Source organism: Thamnophis elegans, chromosome 9 (assembly GCF_009769535.1).
Source record: "Thamnophis elegans isolate rThaEle1 chromosome 9, rThaEle1.pri, whole genome shotgun sequence".
In the NCBI taxonomy this organism is placed as follows: domain Eukaryota; kingdom Metazoa; phylum Chordata; class Lepidosauria; order Squamata; family Colubridae; genus Thamnophis; species Thamnophis elegans.
Genome location: NC_045549.1, coordinates 11,868,914 through 11,894,875, shown reverse-complemented (window position 1 = coordinate 11,894,875; position 25,962 = coordinate 11,868,914). Strand labels below are relative to the sequence as shown.

General features: G+C 47.0%; 1 protein-coding gene across 1 annotated transcript; it reads left to right on the top strand.

The window, feature by feature from the left end:
* The first annotated feature begins 8,287 nt into the window (after positions 1 to 8,287).
* NKX6-1 (NK6 homeobox 1) lies at positions 8,288 to 24,027 on the top strand. The gene is made up of 3 exons (XM_032224486.1): positions 8,288 to 8,942; positions 11,554 to 11,726; positions 22,378 to 24,027. The coding sequence occupies exons 1-3, from the start codon at positions 8,288 to 8,290 to the stop codon at positions 22,633 to 22,635; spliced, it is 1,086 nt and encodes a 361-aa protein (XP_032080377.1). The 3' UTR covers positions 22,636 to 24,027.
* Positions 24,028 to 25,962: the final 1,935 nt, after the last annotated feature.

Here is a 25,962-nt window from a genome sequence, read left to right as displayed (position 1 = left end):
AGCGCGGATACTTTTAATGTTGGCTAGTAGCTTGGTGGTTTCATGTTTGAAGCCCACTGGTTCGGTTACAATATACCGCGGGAAGCCAGGATTAATTCACTGGCAAGCAGGACTTAAACATGTCAATTAAAAAAAAAGATGGTTCAACTTGACTAACTAGTATTATTAATAAAAATCAGCGCGCGTTTCTCAGGATCGCTACCAAGCCTGATAACGATGAAGAGTCGCGGTCTGCAATACGAAGGTTAACGAAATAGGCCGAAACTCTTTAATGGGCGCCTTCGGGCTCCTTCTTTAAGTCCTCCTTTAAGTTATTCGCGTCACTTTCTCAGCTATTGCCACGATTGCCGAGGCAAGAACTTCAGTAAGGGCGAGCGAGCAAACGATTGCTCTCCATGGGTGGCCGCCCCGGCCCACTCTTGTCAATAGGGTGCGTCTGTTCCCTGCCAGGGTCCCCCTTTCACTAACTGCTTTCTTTAAGCCGTGTCAGGATCGTTGGGGGCTGGGTGGTGGTGGTCCCCGGGCCCCTTGAAAAAAATTCTGTCCATTCATATCCTTTCAAAAGGAGGCATATCTCTCAGACATAGATGCGCTGTAGCTCGCCCCCCGAATTTCTCATCGGTGGCTCCACGGAAGGTGATGGGGCAAGAGTGCTTCGCTTTGGGCTTAGGACTTGTGTGAACAAACTGGAGTTAAGCACTCGACGGCTTTGCACGGTTGGGGGAAACCCCGTTTTAAGGTATTTGCTATAGCTCCTAAATTCGAGAATTAACCAAAAGCTTTGAAACGCAGTGCGTCACAGTTCATAAACTGAGCAGGAAATCAGGCCTAATCCGGTGTATATGTGGATTACATCGCAAGGCAAAGGTGTTCTTTGAGTTTGAGCCTATTTTAAAAAATAAAGTTGCTTGTCCCTTGTGGCTTTATGAGCAGGTCCTATGGTTTGTGGGAATTAATAGCCATTACTTACTTCCCCATACTAAATATATACATATTTATATAAATACATAAAGCACATTAAAAAGCAGAGACATCACCCTGCCAACAAAAGTGCATATAGTCAAGGCTATGGTTTTTCCAATTGCAATGTCTGACTGTGAAAATTAGACCATAAGAAAGGCTGAGCACCAAAGAATGGAGGCCTTTGAACTATGGTGCTGGAGGAGACTCCTGCGAGTCCACTGGACTGTAAGGCATCAAACTAGTCAGTCCTAGAGGAGATCAACCCTGACGGCTCTTTAGAAGGCCAGATCCTGAAGATGGAACTCAAATACTTTGGCCACCTAAGGAGAAGGAAGGACTCCCCGGAGAAGAGCCTAATGCTGGGAAAGATGGAGGGCAAAAGAAAAGGGGGATGACAGAGAATGAGGTGGCTGGATGGAGTGATGGAATCAGTAGGCGTGAGATCCAAGGCCCGTTTAACGGTGCCTTTAGAAGTGCAGTGCAGAAGGAGAAAAATAGACTGCATTACGTGATATAGCCAGCATTCAGCCTGGAGGACTTCAACTCCCAGAATTCCCCAGCCAGCAAAGCTGGCTGAGAAATTCTGGGAGTTGAAGTCCGCCAGGCTTAAAGTTGCCAAGGTTGGACATCCCTGTTCTAAACTACAAACTAGACGTCTCTTAGACAAGGATTTTGTGCAAACTTGCCCTCTCCCCCCCCCTTTCATCAGCTTTTATATCATATTTTTCAGATGCCAGGTTCCAAGCCTTCTCCCTCCCTCCCGCCCCACCCGAAGCAAATTCATTTCCCCCTCGCCGATTAAAATGCTAATCAGTCGCCTTCATGTGCAAACGGCCAGCCGCCTCTTGGAAAACCCGCCGAGCCATTCCCAGCTGCTAGCAACCTCAGGACTCGACTCTCCTACAGCTGCTTCCCGCTCGTTCCGCCCTAGGAGTTGGCTGTCAAACCAGCAAATCGCCTCCGGCGCCGTGAGAAAGAGCTTGTAGTAGATGCACTGAAGCGGGCCAGACCTGTTTCATTTCGGGACTTTGAGGTCGGGTCGGTGACGAAGCGTTGGAGGGGGTCTTTCTTTCGGGCCCAGAAAGGGAGATTTTTTCCAAACCTTTCGAAGTCGCGGAGAATTTGGAGATCGAGGGGCGGCCAGCCTTCTGAACTGGGTTCCCCTTTGACCGCAATATTTATCAGGAAGCTGAGGATGATGATAACAACAACAACAATCAGGGTCCCGCAGACTGACTGCAAAAAGGATAAACGCAGCCTCCTGGCCTCTGGGTACCTTAGCTTGTATAATGCCCAGCATCCGATAAAGAATCGATGGGCATTTGTAGTTATATATATTTGAGGGGGTTCAAGGTTGGGGTCAGAGGGGGGGAGCAAAAGGAGGCAGGGTGTTATTAAATGATCGCCGGGTACTTATTGGGTTAATTTTCAGGGGAAAATTCAAAGCAATGTTTCCGAAACGGAGAAGGATGAGAAGAAAGAAAGGAAGGAAATGAAGAAAAGAAAGAAAGAATTGAAGGAAAAGAGGGAGAAAGGGAAGGAAGGAAGGAAGAAAACAAAGAAAGGAAAGGAAGGAAGGGAAGAAAAAAGAAAAAAAGGAGGGAAGGAGGAAAGAGAAGGGAAGTAAGGAAGTGAGGTGGAGGCGTAATATAGCAACCCTACGCTGTGATCCTAAACTGTTCCTAATAAGATAAAGCTGCGCAACCCCTCTTATCTCTGAGAAAATTATCGCGGCCTCTGTTGGAATCCAAACCACCCTTCCAACCTTCCCACCCCCCTGGCGGTGTTTGAATAAAGGTTGCAATAAAAGCGCCTTGGGGCCGAAGCAGAGAGAGTGGCGGGTGCGGACGGAGTCGGGGAGCGTCTTCCCGGCCTACCACAAGATTGCTAGAAGCTGCCAAGGGACCCGGAATCCTAATTTCGCTTGGCGTTCAAACCCAGCTGATCCTGCGCGCTGCTGCCGCCGCCTCTAGGAGGTTCGCGGGTTAGCAACTCGTCTCCCGCAGGCTGCTTTGCCCCGGGCCAAGAAACCCAGAAGCCTCGGGACTCGAGAGTGCTTCCATGATTCCTGGCTAGATCAGAGAAAGCGGCGAAACGCCGCGGAGAGAGCAACGATCCACGCACCACCAAGTCCTTAGCGTGGGATCAATTGCCTAACTTAATTCTGCAGGGTTTTATTTAAAAAATAAATAAGACAGGTATTCCACAGGTTTCGTTTTTCTTTCGGCGTGGGAGGTGCCGCAACAAAAAGAAATGCCCCCCCCCCTCCCCAATGATTTCTGCTTGCCGTGCAACCCAAAGCAACGAATGCCAGTTTAGGAGAGTTTGAGATTGCAGTCTCGGGACGAATGAGCTTTTCCGCCCTTAACTTAACCCTGGTTTCCTTGTACTCAATTTAATAGTTTTGCCCTGCGAGGCGGACTTCTTAAATAAGCAGATGGACTGATTCCTGCCACCCACCCCCTACCAACCGGCCAGGCTGAAAGGTGGTTGGCTACGTTCACACAATGCGTTTAACTCCAAAAGTGTTGAAGGCAATGGCTGGCTTTCCCACTCTCTCTCTCTCCACAGCCTCTTCCCATTGCTTTGTTAGGGGCATGCAGTGGAAGGCGACAATCTGTCGACCTTGGTGGGGGGATTTTTGGGGTGAGATTTAGGAGTTTACCGTGACCTTGTTCATTCAACACACTAAACAAGCGCGGGTTTGTTTAACCACAAGATTTATGAAATACCAAAGTAGGGTAAGCCTCAAACAAACATCAAGTGGTTTATATATTCTGCCTGGAACTACAATTTCCAGAACTCTCAGCCAGTGTGGACTTCGGGGATTGTAGTCTAATGATACCCGGAGATGGTTAAGTTAGGAAAGGTTGCACAGCGAGCTCCAAACATTTAACAGAAAAGTTCAGATATAAATGAATGAAATTGGGGCAAATAAATTCGCTTAGGAAAAGGGTTTAGGGCAGATATTTTAAAGGAATGCTTTTTTTCTTTTCAGTTTATTTAACCAGTTATTTTGTAGGTGACGGGACTCTCTTGGCCCAGATATCAATGGGGCTGCGGAGTTACATTTTCTCCGTTTGCCAAGGGAAGCCAGGCCCCAGCTGCAATGAGTCTGTCGAAAAATCACCATTTTAGGATGTCTCCAAGGGATGGTCCCCAGGCAGTGGTGTATTAACCATTAAGCAGACTGAGCCCTTGCTTGGGACACCAGGCCTAAAGGGGACACCACAAAGTTGAGAAAGAAAGAAAGAAAGAAAGAAAGAAAGAAAGAAAGAAAGAAAGAAAGAAAGAAAGAAGCCCAATGAAGATTTGTACAGTATATACAAAGGAGGGGCACCAAGATTTGTCAGTGTTTAGGGCAACCAGTGAGCCTTAATCCGCCACTGCCCCCAGATTATGAAACCTAACGTGTGTAAAGGGTCTCAAAGGCTTGATTGGAGACTATCCGAGGAATGCCCACATTTCGATCCAAAGCTTTGCACGAACCCCAGTATTTGGCCCCTTGTGCTTAGGGTTCAGAATTATAACCAGGTTCAGAATAAAGGGTTAATTGAGCAATCCAAGGTTGTCAATGGCACCAACCCAAGCACCCGCTTGGAAGTCCCTTCGCCTTTGGCCGGAACTGTTGCAGGGAGAAAGAGAACAAAAGAAGTATCTTCGGTTAATCAAGAGTCAGGTTTATTAATTTAATTTAATTGAGCTTCTAGCGGGGGAACAAAGGATCCGATAAAGTCATTTTTTTCTTCCCTCCCAAAGTCTATAATAGGAAAGCCCCCCATCCCTTCTGTTCTTTCTTTCCTTTTTCTGCAATATTGTATATTACGATACACTGTATTATTTCAAAGCAAGTCAGGACATCTAGATGTCTAGATGATGTCATTAAAAGCAACTGCGATTAACACGGTATTGTCAGCGAAGAAGCTTAAAAGAATTGGAAATAAAAAAAGAGAAAGGGCAAAACGCGATCTAGCTAGGTTCTATTGTCTAACGCTTTTTTTGATGGGGGCGATTTGCTTTCCCTAACGGCGACGCATATATTTTTTTTAAAGCTTCAAATCCAACAACGGATAAGAGCGGCCAACAGTTCAGCTCTCTCGGGTTCGCCCGGCGTCCCCGTTCTTCTCCAAACACCTTCCAGCCTCAGCGCTTGCAAGACGCGAAGCCCGCTTGCCTTTGTAGACCGCTTGATGTACTCTAGCCGCCGCTCGTTGGGCACCGGGGAAGGGCTTCGAGCTATTGACTTAGAGACGTTCTAAGGCTCTCTCGGTGTCTTCTATTCTGCAGGTCCGGGTCCTGGCCCCTCCCTTGGGGACCTCTTCCATCTACGGGTTCTAGAAACGGGAAGCGAAACGCGTTTCGGGAAAGGGACGCCCCCCACCCCTCTTTAGGAGCGAGGTCTCGGGCCGCCCGGCGTTTCGATTTGAAAAGCAAACTTCGTCGGGGCTGTTTTCGAGTCTCCCAAATCTTGTCTTTCGAAGGAAATCAGAGGGTCGCGGGAATAGGGAGAGGAGAAGAGAGAGAGTGAGACGCCGGGGGGGGGGGACCTGGTGATGCCAGGGCAGGTTTTGCTTAATAAAACCAAAAGCTGAATAAAAATATATCTGCCTTGAAAACGTCTGCAGGCTGATGCCCGGGACCGAACCCTGTTTAACGCGGAGTGAGAAAGCCGCCTTGTTGCGATCGAAAGGCGCGCGCATACATAAGCGGCTTCCACGGAGCAATGGCGAAACGGCCGAGAGGAGAAGGGGAGGAGGGGGAAAGGGGGAGAGGAAGGGGGAGGGAAACTCCGGTCAGAAGGCGTTGTGGGGGGGGGAGGAACAGCTTCATCGCCTGGCCGGCGCGCAAGGTAGCTAACGGCGCGGGCGGAGCGGTGGGCGGGCGGGAGGGAGGGGGGGGGAGAAGCGTCGAACATCTCTAAGTTTAGCAACAGCAGCGCGTTCGTCGAGTCGGTATTTTTTCCCCCGAGCGTCAAGGAAAGTTCCATAGGACGCCTTCGCCAGCCCTGCTCTCCTCTTGGGCTGCAGAGAGCGGGTGGGTTGGGGATGATGATGGGGACTGGAATCGGAGACCAAGGGTGGGATCCAGTGGCGAATTAAGACTCGCGGGTGCCCTAAGAACTGACAAATCTTTTTCTTTCTTTCTCAACTTTGGGTGCCCCTTGGGTGGGCCTGCTGCCCTAAGCACGTGCTTAGTCTGCTTGGTGTTTAATACACCACTGGTGGGATCAGTCTTTCGGCCAGCCGGCGACTTTGAGGTCTCATTGGCAGGAAGGTGGGGGGAGGAAAAAATAAACAAAAAAAGAGGGGGGGAAATAGACTGTTAGGAGCGACTCCGATTTCGGTTTTCACCGCAAAGACTTCGATTTCGGGGCCGATCCCCTCTCCCTCCCTCCAACCCGCTCCGAGTCGTCCCCCCAAGTCTGCTGCAGTTTCTTGGCGCGCTCTGTATGCAAATAAGGGGTCTGGGCCGGACCCACCCCTTGGCTTTAAGGGAGGGGTGGGCAGTGGGGGAGCCGGAGATGCCGGCTCGGCTTTCTGCGTCGCCTCGTCTTTTTCTTCTGGCTCCACGTCCCCCCCCCCACCGAAAAGGCAGGGCCAATAGGAGGCTGGGGTCCGGCTCCGTCCCACCCTCTGCTGTTTTATTGACACCTCCCCAAAGTTCTCTCTCTCCCCCCCTTCCCCCTCTCCCCTTCCCCCTCTCCCATCCCCCCCCCCAGCCGTCTCCCTCTCCCAATAGCCAAAGGAGACGGGGCGGGAAGGGAAGGGGGGGATTGAAAAATGTTTTATTACCTCTGAGTGGTTGTTTGGGATCTGTCAGAGGAAGGCGAGCCGCGGCAAGAGCGCGCCACGAAGGCAAAGACGCCCCGCAGGAGCCAAGGAAGGCGGCGGAAAGGTGAGCGGCGCGATCGCCCCCCCCCACACAAAAAAAAAGGGAAAGCGGGGGAAAATAGCGAAGAGCCAAACCGAAGAGGGGAAAAAAGGGAGGATCTGCCCAGCCAGCCGCAGAGGGAGCGCCCGGCCCGCCTTGAGGAAGGGGGGGGAAGAAAAAGAAGAAGGAGGAAGAGGAAAAAAAAGAGGAGACATTTTTCTACATGTCCGAAGGTCGGGGAGATTTTCTCCGCAGGCGACCCGTCAAACCAGAACTGAAGGAAGAGGCGGCACCGCTTTCTCTCTTGGGATCCAGCGATCGCGTCCGGAAGGAGCGCAGGATCTCCCAGAATCCGAGAAGGATCTCTCCAGCCGCGGAGGAGGGAAGCGGAGCCGAGCAGAGCTCGTCCGCCCGAGGCTCGGAGCCTTCGACGGGGCTGATTGACGCGCTCCATCCGCCAGCCCGCTTCCTTCTTGCCGCGCCGGGTGAAGGCGGTTTTGCTTCCCGGGGAATTTGGCTCTGGCGCCCGTTGGCCGAGCGGCTGGCGAGGGAGAGGGCCGGCCGACCCGCCCTTCGACCAGAAAGGGGCCAGAGAAGAGCCCGTAAGAAGGAAGCCGCAGGGCGGGTTTGACTCTTCCCGCCGTCCTTTGATTCCCGCCGGCAGGCTTCGCCTGGAAGCTCGGATCCCACCACGAACAATTCCCGCCCCTCCGGTGCTCCACTTCTTTGAGGGCAGCCGGCCAAAGTTTGGAGAAGTTTCCCCCGCTTTATTTGGGGGGGGGCACACTCCCGGACTAGTGCCTCCCTCTAAGGACCGCCCGAAGAATCCTTTCTCCTCTCTCCCGACCCGCTTCCAACCCTTTCAGGATCCTTTCCCGGTTTCGATCCTCGCTTTTTCCCATATAAAGAGAGGCTTTGGAAAGGCATCCCTGAGCCAGAAGAGGCCGACTCGCTTCTCCAGCCCTGCGCGACACCGTCTCGGCTGGGAACGGCGCCCTTCCCCAAGTCCTTCCCACGTTCCTTAAACTCCAGGCAGGCGGGCCTTTTATATCCCGACGCCTCTGCTTCAGTCTGAGAGAAGCCAAGGAGAAACTGGGCGCTTTCTCTCCCCCCCCCCCCAAGCCTGGAAAGTATATACCACTTTCCCTTTTAATGCTGGCCTCCTAAATCCACTTAGTCTCTCCCTCCCTCTCTCCCTCCCTCCCTCCATCCTCCGACAGCTCAGCACCCCCCCCCAGCAGAATACATACCTCTCCCCCAATTGACTCCCACCCCACTTTCCTATATCCCCCTCACCCCCCATCTCTGCCCCTTTTTGGGGGGGGAAACCTCCCTTCGCGTCTAGTCCGCAGGAGAAACCCGCTTCTCCCCGTCCAAAGAAGGCTCGGCTGATTCTCCGAAGAGGGAAGACCCCGTGGGCTCCAGCCGCCCTGCCCGGCTTCCCGTCCCGGGGATGCTGGCGGTGGGGCCGATGGATGGCACCCCCCGGCAGAGCGCCTTCCTGCTCAGCAGCCCGCCGCTGGCCGCCCTGCACAGCATGGCCGAGATGAAGACGCCGCTCTACTCAGCCGCCGCCGCCGCCGCCTACCAGCTGCCGCCCCCGGCCGCTTCTGCAGCCAGCGGACTTTCCTCCCTCTCCTCGGCTCCTTCCTCGTCGTCTTCCTCCTCTTCCTCCTCCTCGGCGTCCGCCTCGCCTTCCCCTCCGCTAGGCTCGCCCACCGGGCTCAAGGCTCACGGCGCGGGGGCTCTGTCGGCGCTGGGCTCGCCCCCGCAGCAGCACTCGGCCGCCACCCCGCACGGCATCAACGACATCTTGAGCCGGCCGTCCATGCCGCTTCTGGCCGCCGCCTCCTCCTCCTCCTCCTCTTCCTCCTCCGCCTCGCCGGCCGCCGGGCTCCTGGCGGGCCTGCCCCGTTTCAGCAGCCTCAGCCCGCCGCCCCCGCCGCCCCCGGGCCTCTACTTCAGCCCCAGCGCCGCTGCAGCCGCCGTAGCCGCCGTGGGGAGGTACCCCAAGCCTTTGGCCGAACTACCCGGCAGGACGCCCATCTTCTGGCCGGGGGTCATGCAGAGCCCCCCTTGGAGGGACGCCCGCCTCGCCTGCTCGCCCCGTAAGTATCACTCCGGCGCGGCCCTCAAGCCCCCAGCCTCCTTCCCTCCCTGGCTTTCCAAGCCTTGGCCGTCAAATCTGGGTGCCTTTCGGGACGGGAGAGCGCCGCAAGGCCCGTCTCCTGGCTGAGAAGGCTGAGAGCTCCAGCACAGGAAGGCTGAACCGCTTTAACCGGCTCTTGCTTCGGTCGGTTCTTGCCTATTTTTTTAAACCTCCAGGCTGTATAAGGCCGATGGCGTCGAGGTGCGTCTCTCCCCCCACCCCACGATTCATGATTGTGCTACCCCAATTCTGTGGGGAAGAAGCCCGCCCCCTCAGGTTCTACTTTTGCTGCTCTCATTGGACAATGGACCCCCTACCCCACATCTGCTCTTCTGCCCAGCTGTGCCTTCCTTACCAAATCCTATTCCCTGGTCCGAAGAACCTGGGCTGGATAGGGAGGTCGTGAGTCTCTCTCTTCCCCACTTGCATCCCCTCCCTTTCCGAACCCCGTAGAGCAGGGGTCTCCTACCTTGGCCGCTTTAAGCCTGGCCGACTTCAACTCAGCCAGCAATTGCTGGCTGGGGAATTCTGGGAGTTGAAGTCCGCTAGGCTTAAAGTGGTCAAGGCGAGAGGCCCCTGCCGTAGAGGACTGGTGCCCTCCAGCTGCTTTGGACCACATTTCCCACAATTCCTTGCCCTGGTCTGCCGGGGAGCTAGTGGGAGTTCCCTGCCCCACCGCTGGAGGGCAGCCGCATCGCACTCTCCGCCCTGTGCTACTTTTGCTTGTTTCCAAGTTGAAAGCGGGGCTGTCTGAGGCGCCCAGGCCGGCAATCCAGGACTGGCATTCGCTCTAGAGCCTTTGCCCTCCTCTGGCTTTGACCTGCTGCCCTCTCTCCGGATGGGTTGCGTTATTGAAGGGGGTTTGAATGGGAGTTGTAGTCCCAGCCACCCTAGGCGGGGAAGAGTCTCTGCTTTGAGTAGCGCCCAACCCTTCAGGGAAGAAGCGTGGCAAACCTCGCGAAAAGAAAGAGGCGCTCTGCCAAGTGAACCTCCGAGTCGCTCATTCACACGTGAGAGCAACTGGGGGACAAGGCGCTTCCAAAGAATCGCGTCTTTTAAAGTTGGGCGCTAGACCCGGAAAAAAACCCTCCTATTTCCCCTCTTGCTTTTTTCTTTGAGCCCCCTGGGAAACTCCTGGGGCTGATGCTTTATTTAGCCACGGAGCTGCTCCCTCGATTCTTGCGGCTTCTCGGCCAACCCTTGCCCGGGGGAGGCCGGCCCAATTCTCCCTTGTCGTTTCTTAAGCTCAGCTTCTTTTCCTCTTGCCCAAAAGAGCCAGTCTCAAGTCCCAAACTCTTCCACCCACACTTGGAGAAAAACAAATTGGTCCTTTTTTGGCTACTGAGGTTCGAGAGGTTTATACCCCGCTTTCCCACGCACCCGCGCCCCACGAAAGCATATCCAAGGGGAGAGGGGACGACGCACCGAACCCGGCAGCCCCGTCCCTTCCGTGGGAGAGCGGGAGCCCCGCTCGGAAGGCAGCTTCTTTGAAATTCATGGGGTTCATTCTTGAGTGAACTTGGTTACGGCGGCTTGCTAAGAAGGCCGGCCCCGTGGCACTTTTGTTCTCGCTTCCTTTTTAAAAGCCTTTATCTTGGGGGGGGCAGTTGAAGGGGAAAAGAGACCCCCAGTTCAATATCTTCTTTGCCTCGAGCAAAAGAACTTTCAGTTGGAATTTAGACGTCCGTTTCAGTCGAGGTGCCAAATGCTAGTAATGGATCTGGCTCTGTCTTCAGTATAGGTAGATCATTTTTCCTTTCCTTTCCTTTCTTTTCCTTTTCTTTCATTTCCTCTCCTTCTCCTTCCTTTCCTTTCCTCTCTTCACCTCCTCCTTCCTTTCCTTTCTTTTCCTCTCCTTCTCCTTCCTTTCATTTCCTTCCCTCCTCCTTCCTTTCCTTTCCTCTCCTCTCTTCCTCTTCTCCTTCCTTTCATTTCCTCCCTTTCTCCTTCCTTTCCTCTCCTCTCCTCCCTTTCTCCTCCTTTTCCTTTCCTCCCTTTCTCCTTCCTTTCATTTCCTTTCCCTTCCCCTTCCTTCGTTCCCTGCCTTAGTTCCCTGCCTTATGTCCTTAATCTAGCCGTGTAATGTATTTTTTTTTTTAATCTCCAACTTCTCAAACCCTGAATGCCAAAAACAAAAACAGGAGGTTTCTAGTAGCGCTTTTTCCAACTCTTGCGAACTTGTTACTCGGAAAAGGTGTTTCCGGATATCTTCTGTTTTCGTTTGTGTGTGTGTGTGTGTGTGTGTGTGTGTGTGTGTGTTTTGTGGTTGCTCTTGTTGTTGTTTTGCTCCCCAGACCAGACGAGTTGAAGCGGCTCTTGGTCCAGCCAAGAAGCGAGGCCCCAAACCCGTCACTGCTGTTTCACAAACGGCGCCGGTTGCTACAATTTCCGAGTAATGCTGAAATTTCCCTTTTTTCCCGTTGAGCAAACGCAGCGCTGGGCGGAATATATACATCATTTTTCTTACCCTTTGAGAGATTCTGTGCGAACTCTGTGCGGTATCTCCGACTTCTATTATGTCCCTTACGTGGCATTTCCCTCCCTTTTTTCCTTTCTCCCCATCCCCTTAGATCAAGGCTCCATTTTACTGGATAAAGACGGCAAAAGGAAACACACGAGGCCGACGTTTTCCGGCCAACAGATCTTTGCTTTGGAAAAAACTTTTGAGCAAACCAAGTACTTAGCTGGGCCGGAGAGGGCGAGGCTCGCCTATTCGCTGGGAATGACGGAGAGTCAAGTCAAGGTGAGCGGTTGTTGCGGGCAAGGCAAAAAAAAGAAAGAAAGAAAGAAAGAAAAAGAGATGGTCCCGATTCAGACGACGGCCCGGGCAGCCAAGGTGGCTTATGGCCGTTCACAAACCGGGGGAGTTGGGCGCCCTTTAGTCCTGGGGCAAAAACCAAAGGGGACCGCGCTCTTGTCGAATCGGGGGTTCGTGATAAAGAAAATTTAAAGTCCCGTTCGTGATTTCTTGTACAAAACACCTTAGGCAAAATAGCGAGTATATATATTCAGCTATTCATATATATGAATAGCTGAATATATATACTCGCTATATACTCGCTATTCAGCTCTTCCTGTTTTTAACTCACTTCCCCAAACTGTCTCGAAATTAATGGGAAAAGGAATAATATACTAAAGAGTTCCCCACCCCCACAAACACACACAGACACACACACACACAGACACACACACACACCTGACCGTTCCTTCTGTCCAGGTTTGAATCAACGGGATTCAAGCGTTGTGAGAACGAATGGCTGGTAAATAGCTTTATGGATCTGTGTTGATGAACTAAAGTACGTTCAAAATCTGCAAGACTGGTTAAACGAAGATTGAAGGCATTTACTAACCCTCTGGTAAACTCGGCCCCATTGTCAAGTAAAAGAGGGTAAGGAGCTTAGGGCAGCTTTAAAAATATCACGGTGTTAAAAGTAAATTCCAGAAGGGTATCTGGGTGTGTAAATAGAACTATTTTGCGGCACTAATTAGGTGCAGGTGTAAACGAGTGACCCTCCAATCCTATGCACCCCCACATATCTAGGGCAATCCTAAGATCTTCTAGGCCTTTTAAAAAGTTGAGAAGATCTAGCACATTTAAGTCCTCTGCCCAGCGTTCCCAGACTGGATTCTTTCTCATTCTCTCTCTCTCTCTCTACTGGCCCATTGAAGTCAATACGTCAGAACTGGAACAAGCCTAAGTAAAAATTGGAATTGTGCTTTAATTGATTCTTGTGGTGTCTGGGATGAAAAGTACCCACTCTATTCGATCCCTTCAAAGGCTCAGCCATTGCTTGGGTGGTCTCCCTTCTCTATGTAGATGCTCCCCACCAACTGCAGTTCAGCAGTTCGGCTGTTCAAATCCCACCAGGCTCAAGGTTGACTCAGCCTTCCATCCTTCTGAGGTGGGTAAAATGAGGACCCGGATTGTTGTTGGGGGCAATATGCTGACTCTGTAAACCGCTTAGAGAGGGCTGAAAGCTCTATGAAGCGGTATATAAGTCTAACTATTGCTATTGCTACCATCTCCCAACCTTGAAGGGGACCCACTTCTTGTGACTTGTGAACTGGGTTGTCTTGTGAACTGGGACCGGCAAGGCCAACTCTGCCAGAGGCCCAACTTGTGCATTATTAGAGTAGTGTATTTGGCAATGTGTCTCTGCATTCAAGACCTAACTCTTCTCACCCGTTCAATGCCTTTAGAATCCCCCATCTGTTGCACAGGAAGATAAATGTATTTGAATCCAGTAAAGCCTAAAGGTTGGTGGATTAAAACCCACCCACCTTATAGTTGAGCAAGAACATTCTACTTCCTTAAAGCTGAAGTCATGATAAATAGAACCGTTTTAAGATGCCCTTGGAAACCATTATTTTCCTTGCTAGTAGTGGGGGGGGGGGATTCTATAACTCAGTGTGCTTCAAGGTTTGTTATTGTTTCAATTGTTCATTCATACTGCTGGGATTTCACAAAAGCAGAATTAAAGCCAACTTTTCTGTACAATTATGGGCATGCATCTCTCTCTCTCTCTCTCTCTCTCTCTCCCTCTCCTCTCTCTCTCTCTCTCTCTCTCTCTCTCTCACACACACACACACACACACACACTGTGTAGCAAATTCAGACATTTTTGGAAGAACATTTCCTGTTGTGTTTTCCATATGTGGAAATGAATCTTATCAAACTCATCACAAATTTTTATTTCTGGGTGGGCAACTCCAGGGCTAAACTTTACCTTACATTGACTCCAGGGAGGAGCTAAACCTAACTAGTCATTTCCCCTCCCCCTTTATAATTCCTTTATAGGTCTGTATAAAACATAGACTGTTATAGCCGCTCTCCTGTATATTCATGTGAATATATATAAGTATACGGTACAATGGAATCATTTCTGAGCAGACCAATATAGGTTCGCACTGGAAAGTTGCGAATTAAATTTTTTTTTTCCATTTATTTGGAGGGAATCATTTAAAAAAAAAACTTCTAGGTAGCTGTGGGAAATAGATGCAAATTGGAGGGATAGAAAATAAAGCTTAACAAGTCCAGATCTCTGTCCGTTCACCTGTTTCTATACTTTATAAAAAAAAAAAACCAGTTCTGATCATATACTCACTTTTCAGATAGTAAGTCAGAGAGCCGATCTTCCTGGTAGGATTGTACTGAGCATAAAAGTGCAAATGGGGCTCTTTGGATTAGGTACTTCTGCTTGTGGGGGTTTTCGTTTTGCACGTGGGAACTCTTGCAAGAGCCTTGTAACTGTTTGAACAAGAAGGACCTTTTCTCTGGGTGAGAAGAATTCAATGAAGCATAGAGGTCGACCTAATTTGGTGGTTGCTCAGTTCCTTGAATTGGTTTCAGCAGAAAATGAAATCTTGTCTGATGGAGCAACTGGGAATGTTATAAGAATAGCGCATCTTTTCTTTCTTTCTTTCTTTCTCTCTTTCTTTCTTTCTCTCTTTCTTTCTCTCTTTCCCTCTCTCTCTCTCTCTTTCTTTCTTTCTTTCTTTCTCTCTTTCTTTCTCTCTCTCTCTTTCTTTTCTCTTTCTCTCCCTCTTTCTCTTTCTTTCTCCTTCCTTCCTTCCATCCATCCATCCATTCATGAAACCAATGAATCTTTTTACACGCTGTTTCTTTCTGGGTATTCAAATGGATGAAGTGGGGGGAGGGGAGGGGACAGGAGGGGAGGGAAAACCTCCCTTTTTACAAATTGTCATTTTATTCCAAAAGTTATCCAGAGACCCTCATTTGTCACTGCAAATATGTGGGAAAGGCTTTGAATAAATGACTGCCTTTTCCACCGATAGCAACATGCCTCGCCATTTAGTGCAGTGTGTTTGAGGAGGTGGGGGTATTTTTTTTTTTTAAAGGGTGCATTGTGAATCAGATGTTAATTTGCCCCACGTTTGAACAAAACCGTCTGGTCCAGAATGGGAAACGAAGGTTTCATGTGTGTTTTGTTTCTTAAGTCCACCAAAGCGGAAAACGCTACGCTTTTTGTTAGACGGGGCTCTGTTTACTCGGAGTAAGTCCCGTCGCAGTGAAGGAGGTTTACCAAGGAGCAGGAAACTTTAGTCTTGTCTTGACATTTGTTCAACACTTTCCACCCGATCTCAAACCAGCTCCGAAAAAGTTTGGCGCTGAGCTTATTTACGCCGCCTTGATTTCAGCAAGAATGAAGCGCAGTCAGCCCTGATTTGGTTCTAATTTTTTTTTTTTAAAAAAAATAATCTTCAGAAATAAAATTTGGCCCTCCTCCACTGCCGGTAGCAAGTTTTTGTCTTTCAACAATAAATACTGTTTTCTGAATTTATCTTTATCCTGCGGTATAAGAATACATGGAGCTGGCCTGTAATAATACATGAAGAAATAACAAATTAAACCCCCCAAAAAGGACGTGTAAAAATAAAACGCAAAAACACAGCGTATGTCTATTTGGAACAGAGCCTCGTTATATTCGATATGGTTTTCTGCTCCAAGTCTCCGGTTTTATGCGTTTCTTCCGGACAATAAATAGCTTTTCCTTCTACTGGGTTTCCTCCCGAGTAAACAGCATCGCTTCTAGCTTCAAGCAGCCTCTAAAGTTGCATTAGACTCACTGATATTGGATGCCGTTTGTCCTAAAATGGAAAACAAGGGCTGTCTCCCTGCATCGCCTTAAACCGTTGCTTAACCCTGAATAAACGGTCGAGGCTCAAAGCAGGGGGGGGGGGGGGGGAAGCAAATTGCAACAAAGCGCGCGCCGGTTTATTTAGCGCGGAGTGCGAATGCAACCGGTTGACTTTATAGTGTGCAAATGTATTCATCTAATTTCGAAGGCATAAGGATGGGGGCGGGAAGGAGAGTAGCAACTTGTTTGTTTCCATCCCGTTCTGCTTGTCTGGTCTTCCCCCCTCCGGCCATCTGGCACTTTTGACTTAACCAACGCGAGGCTTCCACTTTCAATTGACTCCGAGGTGAGGAAGCAAGAATAAATAGAAGAAGATGCGTCCAGAGATCAGGGAAGGAAAGCGGGAGGAAAAATGGCGAGGGGGGGGGGGGTTCCTCGAATCAGAGGCAGGGAAGAGAGCAGGAAGGAGAGAAAGAAGAAAGGAAAGAAGAACGGGTTGCAGCAGGGAGGGGGGAAAAAAAAGAAGGAATCGAAAGGCGAAAGCCGCAGTGTGTGCAAAAAGTTAACCGAGTCTGTTCGGGCTGCTGTTGTTGCCATTCTCCACACAGTGGGGCTGCTTTAATTTCCATAATTATATTGGGATTAATAATGCAAGACTTTTGTGTGTGTGTGTGTTTGTGTGTCTGCGCAGAAGGGAGATTCGCTCAGCTTCCTGGGGCTTTTGGGTTTTGAAGCATACTCTCTCCCACACTTTTCGCTGCAAAGAAAATGTAATTTCATTTCACTCCCCCTCCCTCCCTCCCACTTGATGTCAATAGCAATGTATGGTGAAACCCGAAGCACTGAAATAATTCTTAGTCTTTTAACTGGTGAGGTTTACCCCTTCTTTACTACCTTATGTTGATCTCTTGAACCCATCCTTTGGATGGGCCCTTCCCTGTAGAAACCCAAAGTAAATACCCCTGTCTCCCTTCTGGCGAAAGGACTGCAGCCTTTAGAAACAGTCTACACAGGACTGTCTGATTCACACAAAAACTGATTCACACAATCCTGTTAAAGAGGACAAAATGTCAGGAAGATACAAGGTAGATACAAGGAGTGGGGAAAGTATTGAAATTGGTGAAAGGCAAATTCATCTTTTTCTGCCCGCTTTCAATGCAGAATTCCATGCAGGCAAGGCTCAGCCAATACTCAATCTTTGGCTCAGCTACTACTCAATCTTTACAACAGCGTGTACCCAACCACGTGCTCCCTTAACTGAGTTGGCATGCCCTTCTCCTATTATGTGTGGACGATGGGCATTGTAATGAACCCATTTGAAAGACCCTTGTGCAGGAAAGAGCCACTTGGCAGCATGGACAATAACTGTCTGAAGTTTTGGTGGAAGGGGTGAATAGAATAGAATAGAATTATGTATTGGCCAAGTGTGATTGGACACACAAGGAATTTGTCTTTGGTGCAAATGCACTTAAAGAAAGGATATATTCATCAAGAATCATAAGGTACAAAACTTAATGATAGTCATAGGGTTGGGAAAATGGGAGATAGCAAGTTGCAGGGAATGAATATATATGCAAATGCAGCTCAGCCCAGGTAAAGTTTTATTCTGTGTGCTTTTGTTAATACACGGGTCCTTTCAGCTTGATAAGGAGTTCTACTTCAGCAAATATACTTAGCATCACAACCAAAACCTGCGTGTTGGGTGTGACATAATTTAGCCTTGCAATTCATCCTTTCCTTGAACTGAACAAAGAAGGGGATGTTTAGGATGGCACAGAGAAGGCTGTCCTTACTACTGTCCTACAGGTATATCTGACCTAGTCAGATGCGACTACTTAGTGATGATGTGGGGTGGTTCAAGAACAGGACATGGTTTGAAGAGACAATTACAATTGATTCAAGGCACAATATCTAAATGTGCTTTCTTGACTGCTGAGTAGTGGAATCTTACACCAAAGCTTTGTGGTGGTAGTCAGGATGCTCTCAGAGAAGATAATAGTGGTTGAGAGGGGTTGCTAATATGAAGAGCAATTATATGCACTTTTAAGTGAATCTTTGTGGTGAGAGTACAGTAGCTTCTACTGCCACGCTCTTATTAATGGCTCATTTGCATTTTGATAGTTGATAGACTCGCATGATTGAAATCCGGCTGACAAATATGAATGGTTAATTGCACTCATATACCCAATTACTTGGGAGTAGGCTCTTTTGAGCATAATGGGCTTGATACATTCACTGCTGTGAACTGTAGCAATGAGAATAGTCAATTAAATAGGGGGATGTAAAAATAATTTTGGTGAATATAAATAATCCTATATGATGGACTGATTTAACAGCAATCTGTTGGCATTAAAAGAGTGGAAATCATAGTGTTCAATCACATTCCTTTGGAAGTAGCAAGCTCCATTGTTTTAATAGGACCTCTGAGATTTTGGAGCTTAGTAGTATTTAATCAATGGAAAGATTTAATTCCAGGGTGATGGTGCATCCCTGGAAGAGACCTGTCCTTGGGACAGATCATCCTGGAGATAGTCTATTTATCTGGTTGCTAAGAGTTGACATCAACTTGATTGTATATAAACAGTTGTATTTAAACAGTCAAGTGTCTAATCAACGTGACTGATCTCAAAATACCAAGCAAATTATTTTTGGGTGATATTTGAATGGAGGACTACCAAGAAGTTCTCACAGTTTGTAAACTACACTGGAAGTTGGGGGAGGGAAACCCCTTTCATATGATTGTCAAGAAACATAAGAACACTTCTAGGTTTGACTTTATTTTTATTGGCCCAAGAGAAAGTGAAAAAGTTATCCAATTGTATATTACATTGGAGATGAGCATATCAATGGACCGTATGAAATGGTACCATATGCCAGTAAACCTTAACGTCACCAACATGATGGCAGTTATGTGATATCATCACATAGATGCCAATGAAGGCATGACACTTGGTTCCGGGACATAAATTGTCATTCACCTAACATTGAGAGAAAAAAATAGATGTAGGAGTGTATTTTCCCATGCATGAAATAAACACACAATTAAAATTGTAGTGTCAAATGCAGGATAACTGCTCTGGGGATATCAATGATATACAGTAGTATCTATATTGCCATAGGAACTAACACTAGTTACTGCCATAATGCAGAGTGGAGTTTAGTGCAGAAGGCAAAAGTATGATAAGCCCTATTGTGCGTGCACTGAAAAATGAAAGCAAATGCAAATTTTCCTTTTGTACTTTTCCTCGTTTTTGCATAGGAGGATGTTTGAAATGATTATGTTTAAATTTTTAGCAGTACTAGGAGAAAAACCTATCATGAGCCTGTCATAAATGTATGTGTAGTGAAAAAAGGATGTTGCAGCTACCACTATCTTAGAAAAGACATTCTCTTTTGTGTGTGTAAACAAACCATGGCTCCAAAACAATTCTAAAATAATGTTGCCAAACAGATCTTAAAACTGAATTTGTAGGATCTACTGAATGGTTAAGCCACATCCACTCATAATGAACTAGAGTTAAGCATATTTAGAAGTAGACTTATGGAATCATTGATATGTTAGGTAGAAATGGTTTATTATTGGTTCTGATAGGTTTACTTTAAGCATGGATAAGTCTGGATTCAACCACACTGCTAACAACAGAATTATGGGATGGGATCAGAGACTGTCAATTTTTCAGTTAAATTGATCTAGATCAGGCATGTCAAACTCAATTTCATTGAGGGCAGCATCTGGGTTGTGTTTGACCTGGGGGGGGGGGATAAGGGTGGGGTAGGGGGTAGTGGCCAGTTCAACACCACTTGTGTCAGGGGAGGGGCGCCTGTGGTGGTCCAAGTGCTCTGCCAGAGAAAAAGCCCTCCTGAGCTCTGTTTTCGCTGGCAGAGCCATGATGGGCCAATCCTTAGCTGTTTCGAGGGCGGCCCCACAGGCCAGATCTAAGCACCCCACGGGCTGGATCCGGCCCCTGGGCCTTGAATTTGACACCTCTGATCTAGATCATAAAGTCAGTGGGGTGAAGAGTCTTTTTGTCTTGTATTTATAAACATTTCCACCAAACAAAAAAAATGTACTACCACACAAAGAATTGTCTTCTGGGTATAGTTTTTAAAAAAAAGCCTCTAGAATGGAGGCCACAATAATTGATCACAGCTCAGTCTATTTTTATGAACCTCAGTTGTAACCATTGCAGCCATCATGCTAACTTTTTCACAGGCATCACTGATCACACCCATGATAATTTTTCAGCAAATTGCATTTTTTGGACAGCAAACCTTTTGGAGTGCCAGTCTGGAGCAAACTGTGTCAATCTCAATGACATTAACTCTGAAATAACCAGCTTTGGAATCTAGTTCTAAAACTAGTTTATACTGTATATCAAACCCAACTACCACCATTAAATTTAATTTACCCTTCATAGCTGAATTTGATCTCTTATATCTATTATGCCTGGGCAGGAAAGCTGGGACTGTGAAATAGACAACATAATTTAAAAGTAGATTTTTCCATTACAATAACAGGAGGGGGGGGAGACGACACAATTACTTCACAATGATTCAACTATGAGAAGTCTTCAAAATTAGCACAAAGGAAGAAGACAGGCTGCCTGAGCGCAGGCCAATTTTATTTATTTTTTTAAAAAAGTTTTTTATGGCTGCCCACATTTTATAAAATTAAGACTTGAATGGCTAGCAGGATATAAACAAATAGCACAATATCCCAAATTAAAAACCTTCTCATACCAATAAGCACCATGACAATACCATCATAAAACCACAATTGTTAGGCTCTCCTGCCCTCCTGAACGAATACCTGAGAGAGAAGTCAGATCTTCAGAACACCTTGGAAGGTGAGACCCCCTGACTCTCAGGGGAGAGGCTGTTCCACAAAGCAGACACAGCTATAGAAAGGCCTCAGTTCCTAGATCCCCACAGATAAAAGGCATTTGAGAGAGGAGACATGATTTGGACCTGCAATAGTATGTGGGAATGACCTTGGCAAACAAGGGGAAGAAATGCTGAAAAACGTCTGCAAAATAAGCAGAAAGGGAAACTCAGAAAGAATCCAACCTAAGAAAATAAAGAGATGATGGGCGATTTGTACTTTCAGCCTTGCAAGATTCTGTTAATAGAGGCCTATAACAAAGTAGAATTAACTCCTCATGTTTACCTCCCTGTGGATAAGATGTCCACAGAAGGAAACAATCCCAAAGATAACTTGGCCGTATGCCAGGCAGGCCAGCCCCTTGAACTAACCCAGACTTTCACTTGTCCCCCTTTGTTAATGTGTCCTAAGCAATCAGTATGTGTACCCACATTCAGAAGACATTTTCCAGGGTGTGTCTTATGGAGATTCCAATTCCAGGGTCCCCTCAGTCCAAATTGGAGGAGTATGCAGTACATAGATGCTTGCAAAGCAGTTACAACAATGTTTTTCAAACTTGGCAAATGGCTGGGGAATTCTGGGAGCTGAAGTCCACACGCCTTAAAGTTGCCAAGTTGGAAAAACACAAGAGTTATCACATTCTCGGGATAAGCTATGTGATTCCAGGAAAAGTTGGGGTATGTTAAGAGGTACAAACATGTGCTACATTTGAGACTTGGTGCCTTCTTGGGAGGATATGAAGACCTCCTTTTCAATGCATGTACACAAATTCATGATGCTATAATAATGTCTAAAATCAGGCTTTTTCTTTGAAAGGTGTGTGCATCAATTTTATATACCAAGTGTACACTTGTAAACCAAGTGTAGGCATGTGTAATTCCTTTAGAGAATGGGCTTGACTTTGGTAATTTCAAAGAAATATCCATGTTTTCTGGAAATAAACAATAGGGATATTACTTCTTTCAGAGTCCCCCCCCCCCCCTTTACTATCTAGACTACAGCTCTGCAATTTTCCAGTGTTCTCCCATCCCTCCAACGCCACCTTTGTAGAGCCATTCTTGACTCCTGGCAACTGTCAGAAGTCCCTGCAGTTTCTTTAGCAAGGTTTGCCATTGTCTTCTTTCTGGGGCTGAGAAAGAGACTGGCCCAAGATCACCCAGCTGCTTTTGTGCCTAAGACAGGACTAGAACTCACAGTCTCCCAGTTTCTAGCCTGGCACCTTGAATCACTACACCAAACTGGGTCTCATATCATATTCAACTAGAAATTGTGTATTATCGGTGCCTGGGGTTTTTACATGAAGGTAAAAGCAACCAGATTGTGGTCTGGAATAAAAAAAAAAATCAAACTTGGCAAGTTTTAATCCCCCCCACCCCCAAATGCTGGCTGGGGGCTTCTGGGAGTTAAAAGTCCACCCAGAAATAATTGTTTATTATTGGAGCTTGGGGTTTTTGCATCAAGGTAAAACCAACCAGATTATGGTCTGGAATAAGTTTTGAAATTTGGCAACTTTAAAGATGTGTGGACTTCAACTCCCCTAATTCCCTCCACCCCAAATGCTGGCTGGGGGCCTCTGGGAGTTAAAAGTCCACTGATCTTAAAGTTACCAGGTTTTTAGGGGAAATCCTGCTTGTTCTGGAAGGATGTGAAAATGCCTCCATGTTCCTCTCGTTTAGCACCGAGTGCGAATCCTCCCAAAGCGCAGAGGCTTTGAAACCCATATTCCCTTGTGGCTTTCTTTGGCCTTGCGAACCAGAGAGGAGGAGGAAGCGGCCGATCTGATCCGGATTCACTCCTTCGAAAGGGCTAGCCGGGAGCCGGGCAGAAACGGGGGCTCAGACAAGCAGGCCCGCCGCCCGTCCGGCTCTCCTTTTCATCGGCCTCCCCTCTCTCTATCTCTTTCCTCCTTCCAGGTCTGGTTCCAGAACCGGCGGACCAAGTGGCGGAAGAAGCACGCGGCCGAGATGGCGACCGCCAAGAAGAAGCAGGACTCGGAGACGGAGCGGCTGAAAGGCGCCTCGGAGAACGAGGAGGAGGACGACGACTACAACCGGCCCCTGGACCCCAACTCGGACGACGAGAAGATCACGCAGCTGCTCAAGAAGCACAAGACGGGCGGGCCCAGCGCCGGCCTCCTACTCCACGCCTCAGAGAACGAGGCCTCCTCCTAGGCGGCGCGGGGTGGGGGTGGGGGGACGCCGCGCGGCCGCCCAAAGGACGAGCTGAGCCCCGCTGAGGCGGCGCTTCACAGACCCCGTTGCTTTTCCCGACCAGAAATGAAGAGAAAGAAGGAGGAGGAGGAGGAGACCGGGCGCCCCCTCAGAGCTGCCCCTGCCCGGGTGTGTTTCTTGAGGAAAGTTGGGGCCGGGAGCCTCGACGGACAGACCCCGGGCCTAGCGCCGCCCTGCCTTTCCCGCCAAAAGGGACCCGGCTACCAGCCCCGAGTGCGGCCTCTTTATTGTAAATAAAAACCATCGGACTTTATTCACACAGCGAATATTTAAACCTAATAATCGTAACTCCGGCTACTTTGCGTCGGCGCTCGGGAGACTCGCGCCGCTGAGTCGCCTTGTTTTTCCTCAGCCTCCGCTCCTCAAAGCTTGTTTTCTTCGGGGAGTTTTGTGACTTTAAATGGCGGCGTTTTTTTTTCTTTCTCGTAGTAGCCCCATGAAGTTTTCCTCGCTTAGCTTCACTCCCAACTTTCCACACGGGGCGCCGCGAATGATCTGCACTGGAGGAGGGGGTGTGGGTTTTAAGGGAAATCGGGGGTTTAAATGTCGTTGGTTTCCTTCAGCAAAACCTCTCTTTTTAATTATTATTATTATTATTCCATCGGGAAAGTAGGCAAGCTTTAGAGCCACGCAGGAACTTTCCTGAAGAAGCGGTCTGTGTAACCTGGACGTTAAAAGTTCTTGGTTGCCATTTCAAATTGGAATAAATGAGCCCTGGTCTTTTCGTCAAATTGGCTACAGGGCAAGTCAAGCTCCTTCAAAACAGCTATTTAAAGATGTAACCTAGATATTGTAGTTTAAAGCTCCTTTTAATAATTTTTTATCTAAAGGAGTCCTGCCAAATGATACCCCCCCCCCCTTTTCACACACACACGTACATTGTGGGGGAAGAGAATGCTTAATTCTAACTTCCTTGCATTTTGCTTTAGAAAGCAGAAGTAAAGCGAGAAAAGAGGAAACCGAGCATTCGAGAAAAACCTTCCCTTTTGCAAATAATAATAATAATAATAAATGCAAGTAAATTTTACGGTTGGTTTTGAAATCCCGAATTTGCGCACGTTCAATTGAATTTGAAATGTGGAACGTCGAGGTTTTTATTTTTTAAATGAACGTGTACATTGCTTTCTTTTTTAAAAAAAAAAGCTAATAATGTCGTATTAGCCTTTTAGCCTTTTATTAATTTATACGAAGACATTTCGTGAACAAAAACAGCCCTGCCAAGACCAGTTGAACTCAATGCACTTTGTTTTTGTTTTAAAAAGAAATCAATTTTAAGTCCGTTATATTCACGTCTGTCGCCTGGAAGGAAACGTTTAAGGGTGCAGAAAATGTCTCCTCTGAGATGAAATAAAATTGGTCATAAATAAATCAATAAAAATCATTTGCAATCGATCAATTATTTTTGTTACTTTATATACCAAATACTGTACAGGTAGTTCTTTTGGGGGTTTTTTTCCCTCCTCCGCCCCAACAAAGTTTTTGAAAATATGAATTATTTTAAAATCTTCACCTCCTTTTGACATAGATTAGATGGATGGGTGGATATTATATATATATATATATATATATATATATATATATATATATATATATATATATATAGATAGATAGATAGATAGATAGATAGATAGATAGATAGATAGATAGATAGATAGATAGATAGATTATATATATATATATATATATATATATATATATATATATATATTATATATATATATATATATATATATATATACACACACACACACACACACACATATATACATATACATATATATATGATAGAAGATGGATAGATGATATAGACAGATAATAGATAGAAGATATAGATAGATGATAGATATATAGATATATAGATGATAGATGATATATATAGATGATAGAAGATGGATAGATGATATAGACAGATAATAGAAGATATAGATAGATAGATGATAGATATAGATAGATGATAGAAGATGGATAGATGATATAGACAGATAATAGAAGATAGAGATAATAGATAGAAGATAGAGGTATCTAGAATTACACATTCCTTTAAACAGAATGAAAGACTTTGTTCCTCTAGCTATTCGCTCTTTGCTGGGTGATTTCGGAGATATGGGTCCCTAAAAACGAACAGGGTTCTAGACAATGCGAGAAAGAGAAGGAGGCAAAAGGTGGGAAAAACGAGAAAGAAAAAAAGAATGATGATAAAAAGAATGAAAAAATAAAAAAGGTTGCGAAGGAAAAAAATGAAGAAAAAAAAAACACAAAAGGACGGGACGTATTAAACTGCGTTATCACAAGACACGAAACAGACAGCCTGGCTAGTTTGTGGTGGTCTGCGAATAAAGAACCAAAATCCAAATCGGGCAACAACGTGTTGGTCCCGCGGATTGTTCCGACTTGCTTAGGGTTGTTCGTTCAGAGTTCGGGAAAATCTGCGAATCCAGATAAATGGTTTGATTGGGTAAACTGGGGGGGGGGGGGGGGTTGTCTTCCGAAGTCAGCCAATGATATTTGAGAAAGACAGCGCCCGCCTCTGCTTCTAATGTATAGAAACCTGCGTGCGAACTTAAGGCGCGATTAAAAGGAGACCCTTTAAGAATAGCGACCCACTTTATATCGTCCTCACTTCCTATCCTTTCAAGGCAGTGGCTAAAAGCCCCATAAATTACACGTCTTCCCTGTAGGTTTCATGCAGTCTAATATCTTAAAAGATTCTCCTCCCTTAAAAAGAGACGATTCTTCTGTCTAGGTTAGGTGTCTTCATTTGCCACTTTGCATGGATAGCTCAAATGGGAGATTCCATGCCCAGTGGCAGTCTACCTTGAGTCTATAGGATGCTATGTGCAGTCATGCTAAAAAAGCAAAGTATTAGAGTAGATCTGGAAGACACTCTAATCTCTGTGTGTTTTCTATTTTGTTCAGTTTCTGGATTAAAAGTGGCAAAAATAAACTGCCTTAGAAAAGTGGGGGGGGGGCTTGGTTCGCTGATCAGCTGAGCAAAGAACTGAAGCCCATTTAAAATATTTTTTTAAAAAAAACTGGTGTATATACATCATGTTTGCCTTTAGCAAACCCATTTTTAAACTACTTCCTCCTGCAGCCCCAGAACTTTTAAACAACAACACGTTAAGCTAGATTTTTTTTTTGCTTCCCTTTTTTTGAGGCATGCCAATGGCATTTGGGCATTATGATTGAATCCATCAATCAAATATAGCCTTCCTTCCCGATAATTATGTGTGGGATCAGGATAGAGATGAACACAGGAAATAATTC